Below are 22868 nucleotides of genomic sequence, written 5' to 3'. Positions count from 1 at the left end.
TACCACTGACTATATCCCATATACTGTACTTTTTCCTTTTTTTCTTCTTTTTTTCTTTTAACCTAATTTGGTTTTGGGTTTGTGGTTAGCATGAGGTTCATAAAGAACATCCTAAATATAAAGCAGTCTATATTGAATTCATGGGCATTTATAACACATTCGAAAAGAACTTCCTTTTCACTCCCCTCTCCATGGTTTATGTTTATGTTGCCAGTTTTACATCTTTTTATATATAGTTTCCTTATGTCTAATATGTTTTTTTCTTTTCCATTTAAAGAAGTCCCTTTTGCATTCTTGGAAGGCCAGTTTAGTGGTGATGAATTCCTTTACCTTTTGTATGGGAACTCTCTCTCCTTGAATTCCGAATGATAATCTTGTCAGGTATTCTTGAATGTAGGGTTTTTTATTTGTTTTTGTTTGTTTTTTTCCGTTCAGCACTTTGAATGTATAATGCCACTCTTCTGGCCTGCAAAGTTTCTGCTGAAAAATCAGCTGAGAGCTTTTAAGGGGTTTCCTTCTTTCTTACTATTACAATTCTCTCTTTAGCCTTTGACATTTTAATTATGTGTTGTGGTGTGGACCTTGAGTTCATCTTAGGGAGGGCTCTAAAATGCTTCCTGAATCTGGATGTCTAGTTCTTTCCCTAGGTTGGGAAATTTCCAGCTATTATTTCTTCAAATAAATTTCTGCCCCTTTCTCTCCTTCTGGGGTCCTTATAATATGAATGTTTGTTCACTAGATGTTGTCAACAGATCCCTTAACCTACCCTCATTTTAAAAAATTCTTTATTTGGGGCAGGTGGCAGGAGGGGGACAGCTGACTAGCTCAATAGGTAGAACATGCAACTCGATCAAAGAGTTGTGAGTTCAAGCCTCAAGCTGGGCATAGATTTTACTTAAGAAAAAAAAAATAAGTATCTTTGCTGTTCAGTTTGGCTGCTTTCCATTACCCCATCTCCCAGATTGTTCTTCTGCATCATTAATCTACTTTTGATTCCCTCTAGTGTAGTTTTCATTTCAGTTGTATTCTTCAACTCTGGTTTTTATTTTCCAGTTCTTTGTTAAAGTTCTCATGGAGTTCTCCCACTCTTTTCTGTAGTCCAGTGAACATCTTTATGATCAATTACTTTAAATTCTTCATCAAGCATATTGCTTATCTTGATTTCATTTTCTTTTTCTGAGGTTTTGTCTTGTTCTTTCATTTAGAGCACATTCCTCTGTCTCATTTTGCTTAACTTTGTGTTTGTTTCTATGAATTAGACAGTAGAGCTACTCCTCCTAAACTTGAAGGAATGGTCTTTATGTGTGGTTGTCCTCTGTGTAGACTGTATGTATCTGGTGACTTTTGCTGTCTGGCATGGGATGGGGGTTGCAGTGTACCCCCTGCTGGCTCTGCCCTGGTAGAAGAGTGGTAGATTAAGTGGGTGTGGGCTGGGGGTGGGTCCTGAGGCTCTTGGCATTGGGTGCCCTGGCAGGAAAGCTAATGCTGAAGTGGGTGCAAGCCATGGGTAGTCCTGGGGTTCTCCGTGCAGAGGGCACCCTGGCAGGATGGCTGAAATCCAAGTGGGTGTAAGCTGGGGTGTTCTGGGATGTGCAGAAGGTACTTTGACGGGGGCAGTTGGAGCTGAGGTGGGTTGCTGGCTGGGCACGTCACTGGGTGCTTTGTAAAGGGGACAACTTGGGACAATTATAGCTGAAATGGGCATAGGCTGGGGTCACTCTAGGGTTCTCTGTATGGAGGGTGCCCTGCAAGGAAGCTCAAGTGTGGGTGTCCTGGCAGGGCAGCTGGAGCTGAAAAAAGGCATCAGCTGGGGGTGTGCTGAAAAGCTGTCTGAAACCACAGTGGTGCAGGCCTGAAGTGTTCCAGTGTGCTTTGTGCCTGCCTCAGTGTGGTGAGATAGTTGGAGCTATAGTGAGCACCGACCAGGGCTTCCTGGTATGCACCACCATGGGGCTGCCTGGTGGGACAGCTGGGGCTGGTGTCAGGGCTTACTGAGGTGGCAGGCTGGTTAGGACACCTGGACCCTGCTCCCATCTATGCTGTCAAGGTTGTGGGAGGTGCATAAGCTGTGGCACATGTTAGACCTTCCAACCCAGAGAGAGTTGCAGCAGCTCCCCTCCTGTTTAGCAGGGTTCAAGGGCTACTTTATATTCTAGTTGCTCTTTTAAGCCAGGGCTTTTATTTTCTGTGGCCCAGGGTAGATGAATCTGCTCCTGGTACCTCATTACTATCCTCCCCACTACAGTTTGCAGCATCAGGGGTGGGTACCCTTGGTTACCATGTCTGTCTCTCTTGCTGTTCTCCATGTGGTGTATCTTTTATTGTACAGAAGCTGTTCAGTCAGTCCGCAGTTCTTCAAGAGGAGTTGCCTATAAACAGGTGTAGATTTGGTGCGCCCAGTTCAGGATCTTCCTATGTTGCCATCTTGGATTGGGACACTCCCTAGTTCATTGTTTTTAAATCTTTATAGGCTAATATATATAGCTAGGACTACATGGGGGCAATACTAGATCCCAAAATGGATTTAAAAGATTAAGCAAGCTGTGAACAGCATGTTCTAGATTCAAAAGTAACACAGTTTTAAAACAGTAAAATAATAAAAGGATAAAAGGATAAGTGGTATGTGTATGGATCTATATTGCTGTACTAAGGGCATGTTAAATTTTTAAGAAATGAAGGGAAAAGTTTAAATCCCTCTGAATAGAAATGCTATTTAAGAAAAGACTAATCTCTAAGAGTTTATAGTGGCTGATTGGAAAGAGAAATTTCATGCAAAAGAGTGAATTATTTTTGAACCAGGTAATGGCTAATCACTCATAAGACACTAATATAGATAGCAGTGTTTGGGTGCTGTAGTTGAACTTTTTCATCCTGCATGTTTGTTCTATCTGAAGAGCTGGACTAACCAGTTCCCCCTCACAGAGTTCTGATACCTGGTGGGTGAAGGTAACTATGGTCTTAAATTTGCAACCAGAGAAACTTCTGCGTTTATTATGCTGTGCTATACTCACCAGTTAACAAGAGTCTGATATATAAATCAGGGTACTAGAATCAATAATTATGAATATCTGATGATGAGGACATTCTTGTCTCTAAACTGTGTACCTAGGAAGCCACAGTTTCCAGAATATTGTGTAATGAGCACAAATCAGGTAAATATGAAGAATAGACTGATTCTAAGTATCTCTCAATCATGTCTGGAAGACACTCTGGTTCCTAGAGCATATCCAAAGGCCTTCTGGTAACCAGGTTATTTTCTTTACATCTCTGTAAATTCAACAATGTCTTACAGAGACTATAACAGTTTAGTGACAGACTTGAGGAATATCCTAGTTTTAGTTCAGAACAAATTAACAAATCAGTGTTTAGGGTGGCTCATGTTGAGGACTCATTTTAAGCCAGTTTAATAACTAGAATAGCCTGTCCTTGTAATTCCCAGATCCCAGTTGCCTATTTCATTATAGCATGTGAAAGAAGAAACATCTAACAGCATACTGCAGAGATCTAATCAAGATCCTGAAGTAGGCAGAGGACTTGTTCACAATACCGGTTGTGATCAACACTGGTTGAGAAGTCTGCCTGCGCAGCAAAGGTTGAACCAAGAAACCATGCTGTGTACCACTGTGTCCATAGATTTAGGGTTTCTCAGACAACATATCCCTTCAAGATAGGGCTCACATTTGAGTAGATATTTGAAGACCAAAAACTAGGCCACCGACACTTAACTAAAGAGCTAACCGATATAGAAGGACCCAGGAGGACTATTAATCTGAAGAGAAAATGCAACAGCTGAGTTTTTACCAAAGTGTTTGTTTTTGTTTGTAGACTGAATCACTTCAAACGTTATCATTCTAAAGGAGCTGATAAAGAGGGAAGAAAACAATTCAGGTAACTTCCAAAAGTCTGCAAACATGCTTCAGCAATCTAAGAAGAGAGTGTTTCTGAATTTTCCAAGAAAACATTTTATGCATGTATACACCATTATTTTGTAGTTTAACACAATTTCATTAATATTGAAGGCTTGAACACTTGAGATCATGATTTATAAAAATTGACAGTAAAAAATGAGACAAATGTAAAGTTCACATAAACTCGTATTATTTTTACATAACTGTTGATAGCAGTGTTATCACGTGGAATATATAGGCTTATTACAAAGGGAGTGATTTCAGCTTTTAACAGCTGTGGAATCCAAATGCAAAAGGAATAAAGTATCAATACAAATGATATTAGTAAGTAAGCTATTGCTACATTTCTAGAAGTAAAACCAAACTATAAGCCTCTTGAAACCACAGCCCTAACATTTCAATCAGAATGATTCTGGTGTACCAGGCCAAGTTGTTGGCTAAGTAGATCACAACCTAGCTGAATCTGCCCCAAAGCTAAATTAGAAATGAATAACTTAAATTTACATTAAGTGCTAGGTTTTAAGTTAGAAAAAATATATTTTAAAACTTTGCCACTGAAATCATTATCACTTCTATTAAATTTTACCTTATTGTGACTTTGTATTATTTGGAACATTATGTAGCTCTTGAAATGCTTTTATTAATCAAAATAATCTTCTAAATCAATATTGGGATCTAACAGATCTTCTCCATATGATGAAAGATCCATTTGATTTAAAATTAAGTTTTCAAATGTTTCTTCTAAATCAGTTTCACCAATTAAGACAGCTCCCATCATGCGCCCATTCTGCATGACGACTTTGACGTATTCTTGTCCTTTGGTACATCTCAGCATTAATTCATGATCTGAACCTAAGCCCTGTGCATTGTATTTTCCCAGCAATACAACCTAAATGCAGGGATAAAGTACAAAAAGGAAACACAGTATGTAGTTACACTGTATTATGCTAGAATAGATGACACTAACACACAATCTATATATGAACATTAAAAATATCTAGTGTATTAGCAAATATGCAGGATCTGGACTACATTAGCTTAGAGTCATGATTTAATCTCCTTAAGTCTTACGTGTGTTCTTCCTTATCAGTAAATTATCAAGAAAAAACTTGCCTCAGAGTAAAATAAGTATGGCAGAGTACCTAGTTCATTCTTGAGTATGACAGCTATTAGTTCCCCTTACAAGACAAGGATGGATCTCAAATGAAATGCAGACATGCATCAACAGGGAGTAAGTCTAGAAGAGATGCCCCCCCCACCCCCACCTTTAACTATAAAATAGTATCGTAGGAAGGTAGGTGGTGATTAGGAATTAAGACCAGCAGTAATACCAGGTACTGATTTGCAAGAAATGAGATGTCATTTTTTTGTAAAATGACTAAAACCATACATTTACTTACTCAAATGATAAAATTACATAATTAAAGGCGAACAAGCAGAAAAAGGCACTACTTTGTTTATCTTACCTTATAGTTGAAGAATTTTGTTACGTGAGCAAAAAGTTCAAAGCTGAAGTCCATGTCAGTAGATTGTCCTAAAGCAGCTGCAGCCATGCACTTGGCTGCGTACCACCCCATCTGTCTAGCCTGGGTCCACAACCTCATCTGAAATAAAAAAATGTTATGAGATATAATGTTCATTGTCCATACTTAAAAAATGCTAGCACCTTAACCTTACAGAATTGCTTAAAGGGCTTCAATATTGAGAGTCCTTGAGATTGGTTACATCTAGCTAGTCAGATGACCAGCTGGATTGTCTTTGCCATAGAAGCAATCACCATTCCACACTAACCAAAACGGATTCCGCTATTTGAGAATTCTAAAATTAAAGGATGATACCAACTCTGTACGTTTCAATAAACTATAACAACTAAAACATTTCAGGGTACACCAGGGAAGAATAATACTAATTAACTGGTCTCCTCTCACAGAGTAAGTTTATCATCAGCATAAATAGAGATGAGAAATGATCACTGAAAAATTCATTCCTTTTCCTAATCCTTAGATTTTGGTGCTATATAGTTAAGGCTTCTCATGCAATAAAACCTCAGTGGTCAGGCAGATCGATATATTAGTTGGTGTCCTAACAGCCTCAAGAAATGTTACCAGATTTCAGCAACCAATGCTGGGAATTCATTTTAAATTCTTCCCTTAGGTTATCAGTGATCCTGCATAGAACACTGGCCTTGGAAGTCAAGAGATTTAAATACCAACTCTTCTACATATTTAAGTTTTTATTTCTACTTATTTAACTGAGCCTCAGTTTCTTCGCCTGAAACAAAAATGTATACCACCTATTCAATGGCTATTAAGAGATTTAAATAAGCTAGCCTACACTAAGCAATTAGTAATGTCCTTTTGTGTGCAAAACTAATACCACAATCATTTCTGATAGATTTTTTTTTTAATTCAGTCTCCTCTATAAACATAAACAATGTATACCAGCTTCAAGGTCCCTTCAGTCTGTGTCTCGGACTGTGTAAAACAAATGAATTAGTGTACTTATTTATTATTTACTGCTTCTGCAAATTAAGAGACAGGGTCTATTAGATTCACTCAAGAGACCCTTGTCATTTTTGGACACGGACTATACCAGAGTTTATGACACCCATTAAGGATGTAATTTATCCTAAACGGTTTAAAAGCGTTAAAAAAATCCCACAAACTCAGAGTTTATGACAGATCTGTCACAAAGGGAAAGAGAATGATTACAGAGAAAACTGAAAACAAGCTAGCACTCTTTTTAAAAAAAAATTAAAAAAAATTTTTTTTAACATTTATTTTTTGAGAGACACAAAGCATGAGTGGAGGGTGTGCAGACAGAGAGGGAGACACAGAATCCAAAGCAGGCTTCAGGCTCCCAGCTGTCAGCACAGAGCCTGATGTGGGGCTAAAAACTCACGAACCGTGAGATCATGACCTGAGCTGAGCCTGACGCTTAACTGACTATACCACCCAGGCGCCCCTAGGCTAAAAGCACTTTTATATGATTGTCAGCTCTGCTGTAGGTAAAAACACACAAAGTAATGAAGCTGCCTCTTAAAATACATCTAGCTTTTCTGCTACTTCACACTCCATGGTTGATCTGAAGGAGTAATATCCCTACCTGTGGAGCTGGTCTCACACGGAGTGTTGCCTGGGTCTTTTACCTGTAACATCTACTGTGTCTCTCCTCCCCCTGAGACCACCTCACCTATGACCACGGTCTGAGTATCTTCCTCAAGGATTTCTCCTCCACCATTAGGAGGAAGTCTATGTCCAGTTCAATGGAGGTGTTCAGCTGAGGAAGGCTGTTTACTATAGGAAATTTTTTCAGTCACAGTTCTCACAGGGACAGAATAGGGTCATCATTTATCTACATGGTTTATACCTCAGTAATTATTAATCTAAAGCTGTGCTGTCCAGTCTGGCAGACGCTAGATACATGTAGCTATTTAAACTCAAGTGCTCAATAGAGATACGTAGTTAGTGACTACCTGACTAGACACTGCAAAGGTACAGAACATTTCTGTCATCGCATAAAGTTCCACTGGACAGTGCTGATAAACTACTGTTCCATCACTATATAATAACTTACCGAAAGGGAAAATTCTTTAATTGTCACAAAAAACTCTATGACAGCTTCTTAAAGTAAAAAAGTTGGAAAACCAGATATTTAGATTTGCTGGTAGGAACTCCTTTACCGTCAGATGGAATCTCTGATACGAAGATGTGATCCTGGATGCTGGCTTACCTGCTGCCACACTGGGCTGGGCTGCCATGATGCAGTGCAGATGTCACCTGCAGCATAGATATCAGAGACAGACGTGTGCATGTGATCATCCACTTTCAGGCCACCATCTTCGCCTAGATCAAACTAAACAATGTTCCTTATGAGAACACATGGGAAGAAAAGTGAAAGATGGCTTTGTCATTCTGAAGTAAAAGAACAAGTCACATTTGTACACCTTGGTATGCTGATCTTTAATGAGAAAGTAAATAATAGCTGAAAGTTTAGATAACTCAGTTCAATTTCCAGGGGATCAAAATGCTACTAAGACAGACCAACTCAAAAATTCTTAGACTTTCAACATCAGGAACACTCAGTAACCGTGACTACCCCACTCATAATTACAATATTCCAGTTTTGTGAGCTTTAAATGCTAAAAGGCATTTAGCATTTTAGCATTTCTCTACAAGAATCACTTGTAAGAATTCATAGGTGTCAGTCTCTTACCAACCTTTAGACAAATGAACTGTGCATTATGTTCCATCAATGATGACATTTATGCTGGGATGTTAGCTGCTTAAGGACTTTACGCAATAAGAAATACTGCAAATCCAAACATGAATATGATCTAAATTGTTTTCACCTTCCATAAATTACAGTTTTACACTAAAGCAAGGAACAGTTACTTATGCTTGAAAGTTAAATTTCATACAGTACTTTAAAAATATTCACAGCATGAGGCACCTGGGTGGCTCAGTCAGTTAAGCATCTGACTTTAGCTCAGGTCATGATCTCACAGTTTGTGAGTTTGAGCCCCGTCTCAGGCTGTGTGCTGACAGCTTGTTCAGAGCCTGGAGCCTCCCCTGGATTCTGTCTCCCTTTCTCTCTGCCCCTCCCCCTGCTCATACTCTTTCTCTGTCTCTCTCAAAAATAAATAAACATTAAAAAAAATATAAAAATATTCACAGCAGGACAAAAAAAAAAACAAAAAAAAACTTCACCTTACATTGTTGCCACAGAGAAAAGGTTCTATATTTGGTGTAACTCCTGTAGCACTGACAATGAAATCACAGCCATATATCTTTTCACTGGTCAATTCCACATATACAGGCCATACTTCTAAAACAAAACAAAATAAACAAAACCTTTATTCTCCAATGTAATCACCACAAGTTATCCATAGCATTATGTGACTATAATACCTAGAATAAAGGGTGAAAGAAAATGGCAGGAGAGTACTTTAAAACAACACTGCTTAATAATTTTTATAAGGCACATTTGCTAAAACAATTATAATACAATCAACATTATCTCCTTGTTTTGGGTATACTTATAACATTACAGCATTCTAAACATTTTCCCTTCAAATTTAGACCTAGACCTTTTCTAACAAAGTAAATTTAAATTGATAATCACTTTATAAATTATTTATCTAAAAATATTAATACATTATATACTCCAGAGAGTTTAGCCCAACTACATTACTCATTTTTCAATGTTTTCCCTTACTGTTCTTAGTCAAACTGTAACATTAACTCTTCCCGTGGAAAAACTCAAAGAATTCAAAACAATGGAATATTACACACTAGTTTGAGTGTATTTCTTCAAATAGTGGTAGGTCTCACAGGAGATGTGGAACAGGAATTAGTCCCAAATTACAGATTTTCAATCTGATTTGGGGGAAGTCACTTCATCTCTGAAAGCATAAAGGTTTTTTTAGTTTCTTTTTGATCTGCAAGATATTTCATTTGACTCACAGAGTTGTGGTGGGCAAAACACCATGAATGCCATGTAAAATGTGATGCTCACTATATCAATTATTAGGAAACTTGAAGATTAAGTAGTGAAAAGGAAATGACTTACATTAAGTAATGATTTCATGTTTACTCTTTTTTTTAAGTTTATTTTTGAAGGAGAGACACAGCATGAGTGGGGGAGGGGCAGAGAGAGAGAGGGAGACACTGAATCCAAAGTGGGCTCCAGGCTCTGAGATGTCAGCACAGAGCCCGAAGTGGGGCTCAAACTCACAAACTGTGAGATCATGACCTGAGCTGAAGTCTCACACTTAATGGATTGAGCCATCCAGATGCCCCTCATGTTTATTTTTTATGTTTAAGTTTCCTCCTTTTAAATTACTGGTTATTACATTTTTTCTTAATTACTTACCTTTATCAGTTGTGACTGGCTGATTATGATGGTCTCTCGGAAAAGGCAAGGACTTTTTCCTCGAAATTCTAAATTCTTCCTGAAGATAGATTTTCTTTACTTCACACATAGTTTCAATGTGAATCTTACGAGAAAACTAAAAGAAACAATGGTTACCGTAAATAATACTTCCCAAAAGACTGATTTGGGTTACTGATAAAAAAAAAAAAATTACAATACACTTGTAGAAACATGGAAAATATAAATGAAAACACACTAGATGCCCCCATATAATCTCGATTTCTGTTTGTGAAGGCAGTAAGAAGAAATCCATTCAGAACTTAAGAGAACAAGTAGTTGCACTGACAGGTAACACCAAGGGATGCTTTTTAAGATAAGCCTCACTGATAATTACAAATATATTTTCTAAAAATTTCCACTGTTAGAGAACTATAAAACCCTCTTGAGGGCAGATCTATGTTGATTTACTTACTATTATATCCCAGAACCTTAGTAAAGTACCAAGTATGTAGGAGATAATGTTCACTGAACCAAACTGCTGCTCAGTTTAAAAATACTACTAAACTTAGAATCTGAAGGTGCAGAAGAACTGATTTTGCATAATTTCTATCACAAAAATGAGGTATAACATGAAGCCAGCTCCTCTCCAAACTACCTGAGGCTGAAATCATACAAAGTAATAAGAACTCCGTGTATGCTTCTTACAGTATTTACATATCATAGCCTTTTAGCAATTATTTAAAAACAAATACCTAATAAATGAGTAAAAGCAAATCATCTTATCCAATTAAGGTATTAAATGTGTATTTAGAATTTATCAAGTAACCTGTAAAATATTATAATGCACAGGAGGTGACCTTTAAGAAAAGATTAATTTAAAATAGGACAGGTATATTCACTGTAGAAATCTCTGTGCCTGGAGAATTAAAAAGAAGGGCAACAGTTTGTTTGTTTGTTTGTTTGTTTGTTTTTAATATGTGAAATTTATTGTCAAATTGGTTTCCATACAATACCCAGTGCTCATCCCGAAAGATGCCCTCTTCAATACCCATCACTCACCCTCCCCCCCCTCCCACCCCCCCCCCACCCTCAGTTTGTTCTCAGTTTTTAACAGTCTCTTATGCTTTGGCTCTCTCCCACTCTAACCTCTTTTTTTTTTTTTTTTTTCCCTTCCCCTCCCCCATGGGTTTCTGTTACGTTTCTCAGGATCCACATAAGAGTGAAAACATGGTATCTGTCTTTCTCTGTATGGCTTATTTCACTTAGCATAACACTCTCCAGTTCCATCCACGTTGCTACAAAGGGCCATATTTCACTCTTTCTCATTGCCACGTAGTACTCCATTCTGTATATAAACCACAATTTCTTTATCCATTCATCAGTTGATGGACATTTAGGCTCTTTCCATAATTCGGCTACTGTTGAGACTGCTGCTATAAACATTGGGGTACAAGTGCCCCTATGCATCAGTACTCCTGTATCCCTTGGATAAATTCCTAGCAGTGCTATTGCTGGGTCATAGGGTAGGTCTATTTTTAATTTTTTGAGGAACTCCACACTATTTTCCAGAGTGGCTACACCAGTTTGCATTCCCACCAACAGTGCAAGAGGGTTCCCGTTTCTCCACATCTTCTCCAGCATCTATAGTCTCCTGATTTGTTCATTTTGGCCACTCTGAACAGTTTTTGATGAATTAAATACCCACTTATCTCTTAAGGTAAGGAACTGGGCCAGCTGCTATTGGTTCTATCCTAGCACTATGGATTTTAAGTGACCTAGCAGTTGTTGGACTATATTTGTAACCAGTCTTCAACGAATGGTTCAAGAATTTAAAATTCCATCTACACATGTTTAATTAGTGTATGAACACATACCTCTTTTGTTCCTTTAAGATTCAAGCCTTCATGCCAATCAGGTCCCAAGGCACTGCCCATATTGCCAGCACTACCTTTGGTTTGTCTTTCCTTTTTTCTTCCTGAAAAGATAAAACTCAATTCAAAATTCAAATGATAAAAAAACTTCCAGGCAGAGAAGCATACTTGTGTTCTCAAGCTTTTAGGCAATGTCATGATTCTCATATATAGCATAAACTAACTTATCTGTATTGATCGTTTTAATATTTTGTGATATAGAGCTATAGAACAGGTAATTTTTCAATCAAGTGTTGAATATAAACCATACTATATACATGGTCAATATGAAGGGTGAGATCTGATAAAAGGTTGATATCCAAAATGTATAAAGAACTCCTACAACTTGGTAACACAAATACAACCAAAATAAAAAAAACAGGCAGAGGACCTGAATAGACATTTTTCCAAAGACATATAGATGGCTAACAAGGACATAAAAAAGTGTTCAAAATCACTAGTCAGAGAAGTACAAATCAAAACTACAATGAGATAGATCACCTTACACCTGCCAGAATGGCTAGAATCAAAAAGACAAGAAATTACAAGTGTTGGCAAGGATGTAGAGAAACAAGATACCTCGTGCATGGTTGGTGGGAATCCAAATTGGTACAGCCACTATGAAAAACAGTATGGAGGTTCCTCAAAAAATTATCAGAATTACCACATGATCTGGTAACTCCACTACTGGGAATTTACACAAAGTAAATGAAAACACTAATTCAAAAAGATGTATGCTCCCCTATGTGAACTTGCATAATTTACAAGCAAGATAAGGAATCAACTCAAGTGTCCACTGACAGATTTATGGATAAAGAAGATGTGGTGTGCATGTGTATGTGTACACACACATACACACAATGGAATATTACTCCACCAGGAAAAAGAATGAGATCTTACCATCTGCAACATGGATGGACCTAGAGGATATTCTGCTAAGTGAAATAACTCAGAGAAGGACAAGTACCGTATGATTTCACTCATACGTAGAATTTAGGAAACAAAGAAAAAGGAGACTCAAAAAAACCTACTCAAAAACTGAGAACTGGGGGTTGCCAGAGGGGAGGTGGGTGAAGGGATGTGTGTGTGGAACAAGGAGGATTAAGAGTGTACTTATCATGATGAGCAGAGTAATGTATAGAATTGTTGAATCATTTTACTGTACACCTGAAAATAACAGAACACTGTATGTTAATTATACTTCAATAAAAATTTTACAATAAATGCAGGCAAGTTAAACTAGAAAAATAATTTAAAAAAAACCAAACTCAAAACACAGCAGAAGCAGACTCAGATATAGAGAATAAACTGGTGGTTGCCACAGGGGAGGGAACTGGTGCACAGGATAAACAGGTGAACGGGATTAAGAAGTATGAACTTCCAGTTATAAGTCATGGGGATATAAAGTACACCAGAGGAAATATAGTCAATACTGTAATAATTTGGTACAGTGACAAACGGTAACTAAACCTACAGAGGTGATCACGTCATAATGTATAAAAATACTGAATCACTATTGTACATCTGAAACTAATATATGTGAGTTATAATTCAATTAAACAATTAGCCAACAGTTTTTAAACATTTTGTCAACTTTTAGCACCCTCAACACTTACAGAATTTTTTGAATTTTATAAGCCAAAAGTTAAAAATTTTAAAAAGCCTCTTAAATAAAAATCTAGGTTTGTATTTCCTTTTTAACTCATTGCATTTTTTTTTTTTTTTTTTTTTTGTAAAATTACCTAAGGTTCTGTCCAGTTGTACCATCTGTTTGCAAAGATGCAGATGGGCTGGTTTAATTCACTTTAAATTTCCAGTCTTAATTATACACAGTTTTCATTAAAAAAAAAAGGTCCTGGATAGGAGCTCCTAGATGGCTCAGCTGGTTAGGCATCCAACTTTTGGTTCTGTCTCAGGTCATAATCTCAGGGTTTGTGGGCTTGAGTCCTGCACTGGGCTCTGCACTCACAGCCAGAGCCTGTTTGGGATTCCCTTTCTCTCTCTCTCCTTCCCTATTTCTCTCTGCCCCTGCCCCATCCGTGCTCTCTCCCTCTCAAAATAAATAAACTTTGAAAAAAAAAAAAAAATCCTCGAAAGTCTAAATCCTGTGTATGGAGACAGGAAATAAATATTATCTATAGATCTGTCTCTCAACTGTAGTATGGCTAAGAAACAGTTTCATCTGTGAATTAATGAATAGATGCTATACTTACCTTCAGTTGTATATCTGGTTCTTTTATGTGCAATTTTAGCCTCTGGTTTTTCAGCAATGAGCTTTGAAGTCAAGAATTCAGCTGCACCTGCATCGAAGAAAGTATTCCCAATGGCTTTGTCTTTAATGGCCCAAATGACTTCACAGCCTTCAATTTCATACCTAAAAGGAATAAAGTTACTCAGAGCAATTTAAAAAGTCTGAGTAGGAATCTTTTTTTTTTTTTTTTTTTTTTGTAAATAACAGTTTTCTCCAAAGGCAAAAGAAAGTGTTTTAAGGCAAACAGAAATAAGGAAGAATGTAATACTCTTTCAGGATAATAAGAGCTAAAGTAGAATAAATAATAAATTTATCCAGTTTATTTTAAAGAACATAAAAATGACAAGCATGTGTAAGTGAGTATCAAATAAAATTTCATTACAATGAGCATTACTTCTAAGGGTTCAATTTCTTCAACAGTTACTATACGAATGTTCCCCACGGTTCCCAGGAGTGAGCAGTGCTTTGTTGATGTGGTTATAGTGTAATCAATAATGGATGAATGGATCCATGGTATATGGTTACAGTATTGACAATAGCATACTCTTTGGTAACAAATATTTTGTGTACTCAAAGGAGAGAATCAGAGTTATTAACTACAATTTTAACTTTGTTATAAAGGAACCATTACCCTGCAATCCCTTCCCTTCACCTCAATAATTTCTAAGCCATTCAGCCGAAGAAAGATCCGGTTCACAGAAAAATCAAGAAAGAACAGAATGGCCATGGTGTGTATAGGCCATCACCACTAATGAGACAGCTGGAACTCCTGGGGATCTATTTTATCTCTACGTTTAGTCACAGAGAATGTGGTTTGCTTAGTATTCATTTCACTAAGTCCCTGAAGTCCATTATATTTTTCTGCTATTATTACTTGTTTTGGTACAACTGATGAACTGAGACCATCCATGATAAACAGGATATATGGTCATCCTAATTATACTAGGACTTTATCAGAACCTATAGAGGTAATAAGAATATTATGTGTTAAGAAATTTTAACATTTACTTATGGTACCAAGTACTGCCATGTTTATTTCACAGACTGCTATAATGTAACACATTAACTTCTCAATAAATAAATGATTCAAACTAATCAATAAATAAATGATAGAAAAAAAGGTTTAGTACATCTGATTTCAGGTCACCTGACATTCATGCTTTGTGACAATTGCTCCCTTACCGCAGAAAAAAATATTTAGTTACTAAATTTCAGATTATTTGGTGAATATTCTATGTTGCTCAGATCACATAGGATTGCTGATGAGCAGAAAGTAGAATACACATTCAGTAATAAATTTCATATTTTAATTTACATATAGGCACATAGTTATTATGAAACACTTTCCTTAGTTTTTATTAAGAAACTCCTCTACCATTTTTTAAAAATTTTAAAGTAATATAATAGTATAACACAGTATCAATATAGTTTAAAATACTAATGCTTGACTAGTAGGCCACAATTATAAGTAACCGCGAGTAACATCTATATACGTCCTACCTCACAAGATGCCCTTAGACTATGAACCATGCCCTCAGCGAGATGCATAACCATGGAGGTAGTATCACATACATAGCAGAAATACTTTCATTTTTAAAACCACTTTTAAAAAATAAACAGTGAAGTATTATGGTTTTTTGAAATCATTAAAAAAATGTCTGAAAAGAAAAGACTAACCTACACTAGTAAAGAAGAAAACAGAGGTAGTAATTGAAATAAAAGTACTCTGAAGAAAATCAGCATTAGCCTCAAGGGAACACAAGGGCTATTAAAGAGCAAAAAGGGTTTGTATATAGCATTTTTCACCATGAGATGAAACACCTGATCATTCAGTGGACCTAAGCGGAGACAATCGCATTATATGCAGCCTTTCTTAAACTATCAGAGTTTATTCAATACAAAATTATAAGCTTTGTCCGATTAGTCTTATATCTCCAACCTCAAGAAAATGAGGAATAGGATTACACGTTTTAAGACTGAGCATTTCTGAATGCAAGAAAATTTTCCAGTGTAAATAATAATAGTATTAAATTACACTTTTGGTGATAGCTGCTGGAGAAAATTTGTCATGTGCCTCCTTCTTAGACCTGTTTGATTTGGAATCTCCAGTTTTTTCTGTTCTCCATACAGTGCCACAAATTTCATAATTACAAGAATGATTGCCATCTCTAGTACTCAGGCAATCTAGGAACTCTTAGAAACTTCCACTGGGAATCACTATCCTGTCAAAAAGAAGAGCAGAAACCTAGTCTGCGAATAGGAATGGACAAAGCTTTGGCAAATTCATTACTTTGATTCAAATTTGTCCTCTTTGTAGTTGGACTCAACTTTCTGCCCTAAAAATGTCCAGACTATTCCATCTCAGCCATCCAATGGAAGATAAAATCATAAAGAAAATGAATGCTCTGTAGACCATAGCAGGATATTTATTCCTCAGTGTTCTTTAAACTTGAAATATCATTTTAAGATAGTATTTCACATTAATTGATGGGTTCACATTTTTCAACTTCCAAAAAAACAAGAGCTGGGAGTACCACATCTTAAAATAGGGAGTCAAACACACTGTGGGTTTCATGGGCCCAACAGGTAGCATTATAAATGAATGAAGCAGGATGGGTGTAAACAATAAAACGGGTAGATATTGTGACTAGAAATCTCTAAAGGTGTGCACATTTAAATTGTTTTTCAATATAGTACATGCCTACCAAACACATGTATGGATCACATCTGTCCAGTCACCTGTGACCCCTTGAGACCTAAAACCTTCCCTAAACTCATGTTTTACAATGACATTTCTACAACTATGAATTCCATGAAGCTAAAAATATAAAATGGATTTTTTTCTCCTTGAAAATCTATGAAAAACAATTCTATTTATCTTTGAATTTCAGAACAGGATGTTTTCTAGTCTGCCAACAATTATGAGTCATAGAGTAGTGTTTAAATGATATTTAAAAATATATACTTACACTAGTTCAAGTGCAATGCCACCATTCCCTATGATCATTATTCTTTTAGCTTTAGTAAGCTGTTTCTGAAATTCCTATATTAAAAAGAAAATGAGATAGTGTTTTGTAATAGTGGGCAATACTTGAAGAAAGGCTTCACTGATAATGTTCTTAAAATTGTACGAATTTTACCTGATTTACAAAGGAACAAAAATCTTTCACACTCTGCCAGGAACAGCCTCCCAATATTACAAATGTTTTCCTCTATCTGTCACACAAACTGCCTTTATAGCAATGACTCTTATGATTTGGCTTTTTACGTCATTACATCTAGAGTACTTCAGAATTGCAGCAAGAGGCACTAGCTCTAGTTCATCACATTCCTAACTACTTGATCAAACCAACTTACTAACATGACACTGATCTGTATACATACAGGGTTATTCCTTTTCTTCTAGTCTGTCAGTTGGCACTTCCCTGGACTCACTCAACACCGACACTTACAGGAATGAGAAGCACAACAGCTTGGTGGTTAAGAGTCCCTGGAGTTACTAACTTCCCCCAGTTAGTAACTTGGTCAAGTTGCTTAACCCTTCTGTGCCTCAGCTTCTTCAATATAAATGGAAACAAGAAGTGACTATATTTTATTACGTCTCTGTAAGCATTAAGATAATGTAAATAAAGCTGTTAAGAGCAGGCACGATAATGTCTAAATTAAAAAAAAAAATGCTACTTTCTTATCATAAGACAATCAATTGATGGCTCTACCCCCCCTCTTCTGCCCCCTAAAAAAAATTATCACAATGAGCTTAGGGAAGCCATGGTCATTTTTATGGCACTTTTGAAAGTACAGAATAGTCCCACTGGATCAGGATGACATCTCAATAGCTAAATTTCCTCTTCCTACCATGTCAAGTTACCATTTCTATTAAATTCACCCAAAAACTTATTGTAATATTCAATAAATAATCACTGAAACTGACTGGTTTAAAATTCTACCAGAAAAAAAAAAAAACCTTAAGTTAATTTCAGTCAGCCTTTCTCTGAGGACAGTAAATAAGAAAGATCTGTTAAAAGCACTGGATGTGGAGATGAATGGAATAAGTTTATATTGTACTTCTGGTAACAGCTATTTAAGTGTAGGTAAATAATTAATCTATTGGAGTTTGCTATTTGTAAATTGGGAGTAATACTGTCACACAGTATTATCATAAGCAGTCAGTGAATTCATGTATGTAGGCAGCCTCGCTGGAACACAGCTATGCTCATGGTTTGTAGGATCGAGCCCCATGTTGGGCTCTGCACTGACAGTGTGGAGCCTACTTGGGATTTTCTTTCCTTCTCTCCCTGCCACTCATCTGCTCACACACACACTCTCTCTCTCTCTCAAAATAATAAACTTTAAAAAAGTTTTAAATTAAGAAAGATTGAAAGAAAACATCAATTTCAAGAATATAAAATATTATTAGTATACATAAAATTATCACCTTAGGGACAGAACTACAACAATAAGCTACAGGTAAGACAAAGTATTATGACTGGAAACCAGGAAGAGCTTCTTGGCAAGAAGGGTCAATAAACCCTGAAGCCCTGCAATAAATTATCAGAAGAAGTTGTAGAAGGTTCCACACAGTTTTCACCTTATTGGGATAGTTTACTATGGTTCTTGAGCAGAACAATAAACCAAATGAATTTTTTAGTTCTGGGATTCTGTCATGATTCTGGACCACAAAGATCTGAATATTAATTTCTTTGCTAAGGAGTACAGTAAGTTTGGGATATGCCTTACCTTTGTGGAAAAAGATTGCTACATTATTTAGGCTACAAATCACTATTCCCAATCAAAATACAGTAATGAATGTGTGTATAATTTAAGTTATAACCTTCAGCTTAGTCATTATATCTGGGATAGTGCACAACGGAAAGAACACAGAACATCAGCATGGGGCTAAAAACAGGAAAAATTATCAGCTACAACCAAACTGAAATTGGCAATAATAAAACATTATAACTATTTTCTGGTTTATGGATCACAAAACAAACCTCTTCTGTAATTTAAGAATTAACACTGTAAGTGGAATACTTTGATTCAAATAAAGCAAGTCTATGAAATATTCATGTTCCTTTCCCGTGGCCCCATCTCAGAATGTTACCTGAGCACTGTCTGTATCACGGATTCCTAATACATAAGGATTTCCTTCACATATCAACTTTGGCTTAGCTCCAGCACACAGACAGAGTTTCTTATATACATGCTGACTGCCATCTCCTGTTAAAATGCACTGTAAAAACAGGGCAAGGAAGGGGAGAGGAGAAACATATTTATACATGGGTACAGTTTCATTTTAAATACAAAATTCAGTAAGACAAAAGCAAAAAAAATACATTAAGGCTGCCTCTTGGTGGCACTCAATACGTTGTTACAGCAATTGCAAATCAGAGTAAACATGAGAATGCATTCTCCAACCCAGTGATTCACCATCATTTTAGGGCCACGAACCATTTTGAGAATCTAGGGCAAAACAGTCTTTCTTCCCTGGAAAAAAAACATACATTCACACCAGATTTTGCCTAAAACTTAGGGAATCTTATTATATTCAGGGAGGTATGTTGACCTCAGGTTAAAAACTAAACATTCAGAAATTTTTAAATCAAGCATTCTGATCATATACCTGAGGTAGGCCTTAATGAATATTTCTGATCTCAATGGAAGTTATTGTAGGAAGATCTAGTAATTCTAATGGCATCATACCTTAATATTTGTTATGGGTACAGAGGAGTACAGTGCAGTAAAAAGGTTACATTATGTCTTCTTAATCTAAAAATATTAAAAGTGTTTGGGAAGCTTGGGTGGCTCAGTCTGTTAAGTACCTGACTCTTGATTTTGGCTCAGGGTCATGATTCATGTGTCATGGGATCAAGCCCCGTGTCAGGTTCTGTGCTGAGCATAGATTCTAAGAATCTCAATGTCTCAATCTCTCTCTCCCTCCCTCCCTCCCCCACTCTACCTCCCCAGTTTGCATGTGCATGCATTCTTCTTAAGTACAAATAACAATCACCTAACCACAAACAAATATTCTTTGGGGATATTTTCATATTAAGTGAAAAACATTAACCTTAAATCCTAACATGTACTAGCTTTTAAAGTCATTTATATTAATTTTTAATAGTATTATTGAGTCTAAAAATATATATTTGTGATCCATTGTTTTTATTCTTTAAAATCAAATGGAAATCTGCACATAAGTAGGAGCTTTTAATAAGCATATATGTATGTGTATGTATATATACACACACATGTGACTATGACACAAGACTTTGTTGGAATGGTTTAGAGATTAACACCGTGACATGTGTTTGACTTATAAAACATAACAAATCATAAGATAGCACTTGATACCCACTGAGCCATTTGTTACCCACTGTAACTCTTCAGCTGCATAACAAATACATAAAACTGATGATAATTCAACACAGTATAACGCATACAGAAATTCTGTGCAATTCTTTCTGAAGATAATGTAATGTGGTGGGAATTTTATCTGACAAACAGTAATTAACAGACACTGACCAAATTTAAAAAATAATTTACATTTTATGTTGTAAAAACAAACACAAAAACTCCTTTCATTGGCTACTGCTAAATTTTTGGAAGTAGACATGAAGATAAAACACACAATCTCTAATTCATCAAAGAATATAAAGGACAAATAAGAGAATACAGACATGAGCTCATACAGGACACTTCAAATGGTAATAGATGGCATTTGGATTTATTCAAATGCCCTAATATAAATTCCCTCACAATTTATTAGTCTACATTTGAGCCCACCTCAATTTACAAATTAACGGACATGGATGTTATATAGGATATGTACTACTGTAAATGTTAGAAATTTATTCCAGTTTTGGGATTCAGATTTTTTATTTTTTTCTCATAAAATTTAGTCCTTTTTCTTATTTTTTTACTGTCAAATTATTTGTGTTTCAAATGTATTATGTATGTGTTTTCCCCATAAGGGTGAAAAATTAGAGCTGCTGTAGAGAAACAACTAGAAACCCTACTTCTCATCTTGCCTAAAGCTCACCTGAGGATATTGTTAATCATCTGACAACATGTTTCCTTCGACTGCCTTATTCATTCCCACATCCAATGCGTTACTGAGTCCTGCTAAGTTTACAGGAGAAATCGCACTCATACCTGCACCATTCTTTCCAATTACACAGTTCTTGTCTTCGTTCAGGCCTTCTATCAGTTTGGACTATTGCAACCACCTTCTGGTTTGATTGCTGGCCACTATCACTCACTCCACCCCATTTCATCCTCAACACTGGTATCAGATCTGTCTTCCTAAAAGAATATATTACCATCCCTGCCTCCACTTTATTTCTCCACTGACTGTAAAATAAATCATCTTGGCATGATGTAAACAGCTCTTCACAATTCTATTTGTTTGCCCTAGTCTGCCAATCTCCTCTCTTTATCTCCACCACAGTACCTCTGACGATGTTATTCTTCCACATGCTGCTTTTCTTTGGGTTTCTGAACAAGCAACCTCGTTTTCCTACAATGTCCTTAATTAAGAACTCTTAATTCACCCACCTTTTAAACCCAGTTCAAACATTTTCTCCTTCTGTGAGGTCCTCCAAAATCCCTAATATCAGAGCTTTGATAATACTTCAGTGACTGTGCTTTTCACATGTATATATAATTAATACATGTGCATGTCTATATTCCCTATGACAATGAGACCTCCCAGGCCAAGTTCACTGTAATGCTCCTGTTGTATCCCAGCACTTATTGCAGTGCCCAGAACACAACAGACACTATGTAAATGTTAATGCTAATTTGAAATGTAAAACCTAAAATGTTAAATCAAACTAATTATATAATCCCAATAAATTCGGAAATAGTATAAATTTTCCTAATAAAAAGAAATCAATGTTACTAAACTTTACATGCTAGGGAACTTAGTAGTGGTGGGGGTACAGATGGGTTCAAAAGAAAGCAGGGAAAGCTCATCAATATTTAACAATGGACCATCATTAAGAAAAACATCTTCTAGGGGTGCCTGGGTGACTCAGTCAGTTGGGTGTCCAACTTCAGCTCGGGTTATGATCTTGTAGTTCGTGGATTCGAGCCCCATGTCGGGCTCTGCACTGACAGCTCAGAGCCTGGAGCTTGCTTTGGATTCTATGTCCCCCTCTCTCTCCGCCCCTCCCCTGCTTGTGCTCTGCCTCTCTCTCTCAAAAATAAGCAAACATTTAACAAAATTAAAAAAAAAAAAAACAAAAACTTCTTACATGTTCTTTACTCTTCAGTTGCTTTACTCCGGATTCTATAACCTTAATGTTGGGAAAGCGATTTTCTAACATGGTATTCGGTTGCTCTTCAACATCAAATTCCTCCAATACTTTAGAAACCTGTATTAAATCAAAAAGGTGAAAATGTAAATTTTCAAAAAAATATTTCCTTTTAAGAATTTTAAATAATGAAAATATTTTCATTTATTTTTATATACTACTTAATGTTCATAAAACAAGAACGTTGGCCAACTGTACTGTATACAGTGAAAAAAGGGCTAACTCGCATTTTAAGACTTGAACTCAAATGACAATCCTACCACTGGGGCAAGTCAGCCAAGTACCTGCACCTTAGTTTCCTAGCCTGGAAAATGAGGGCTAACTCTACTTACTTCTGCATATTTTAATTACACAAGCTTGTCTGTTTCTGTATCCTTATAGTTTTCTCTACTTACTAACTAACTCTATCGTGAGCTAGTCTTTGGACTCTTCCCTGTTGTCCAAAACCATCAGCATCCTCTTGGATTCACTTTTCTTCCTATGCAGCCAAGACTCCATTGTAGATCATTTCGTGTTTTGCCCGCTTATACTTCCTTGCTCTCGTCTTTAACCATTAATTACCCTGAAAACTCACAACCACAGATTGAACAACCTGCTTTCTCCAGTCCTATAT

The 22868-nt window shown here is 36.4% G+C and overlaps 1 protein-coding gene across 4 annotated transcripts in view; it reads right to left on the bottom strand.

Moving 5' to 3' along the window:
* Nucleotides 1–377: 377 nt before the first annotated feature.
* Nucleotides 378–22868, bottom strand: part of LOC125920146 (pyridine nucleotide-disulfide oxidoreductase domain-containing protein 1) — a 44317-nt gene continuing 21826 nt past the window's right edge. For all 4 annotated transcript variants that reach the window (XM_049627150.1, XM_049627151.1, XM_049627153.1 and 1 more), the window contains 10 exons: nt 22196–22315; nt 19045–19173; nt 16913–16986; nt 13906–14066; nt 11657–11757; nt 9783–9918; nt 8623–8735; nt 7641–7763; nt 5375–5512; nt 378–4797 (listed from right to left, as the gene is read on the bottom strand). In XM_049627150.1, the coding sequence (XP_049483107.1) occupies nt 4549–4797; nt 5375–5512; nt 7641–7763; nt 8623–8735; nt 9783–9918; nt 11657–11757; nt 13906–14066; nt 16913–16986; nt 19045–19173; nt 22196–22315 (1344 nt within the window). In that variant the 3' untranslated portion in view covers nt 378–4548. The remainder of the gene's footprint in view (nt 4798–5374; nt 5513–7640; nt 7764–8622; nt 8736–9782; nt 9919–11656; nt 11758–13905; nt 14067–16912; nt 16987–19044; nt 19174–22195; nt 22316–22868) is intronic.

The sequence above is a fragment of the Panthera uncia genome, chromosome B4, assembly GCF_023721935.1.
Source record: "Panthera uncia isolate 11264 chromosome B4, Puncia_PCG_1.0, whole genome shotgun sequence".
Classification (NCBI taxonomy): Eukaryota; Metazoa; Chordata; class Mammalia; order Carnivora; family Felidae; genus Panthera; species Panthera uncia.
Note: the sequence above shows the minus strand (reverse complement) of the source record. Positions and strands in the feature narration are given on the sequence as shown.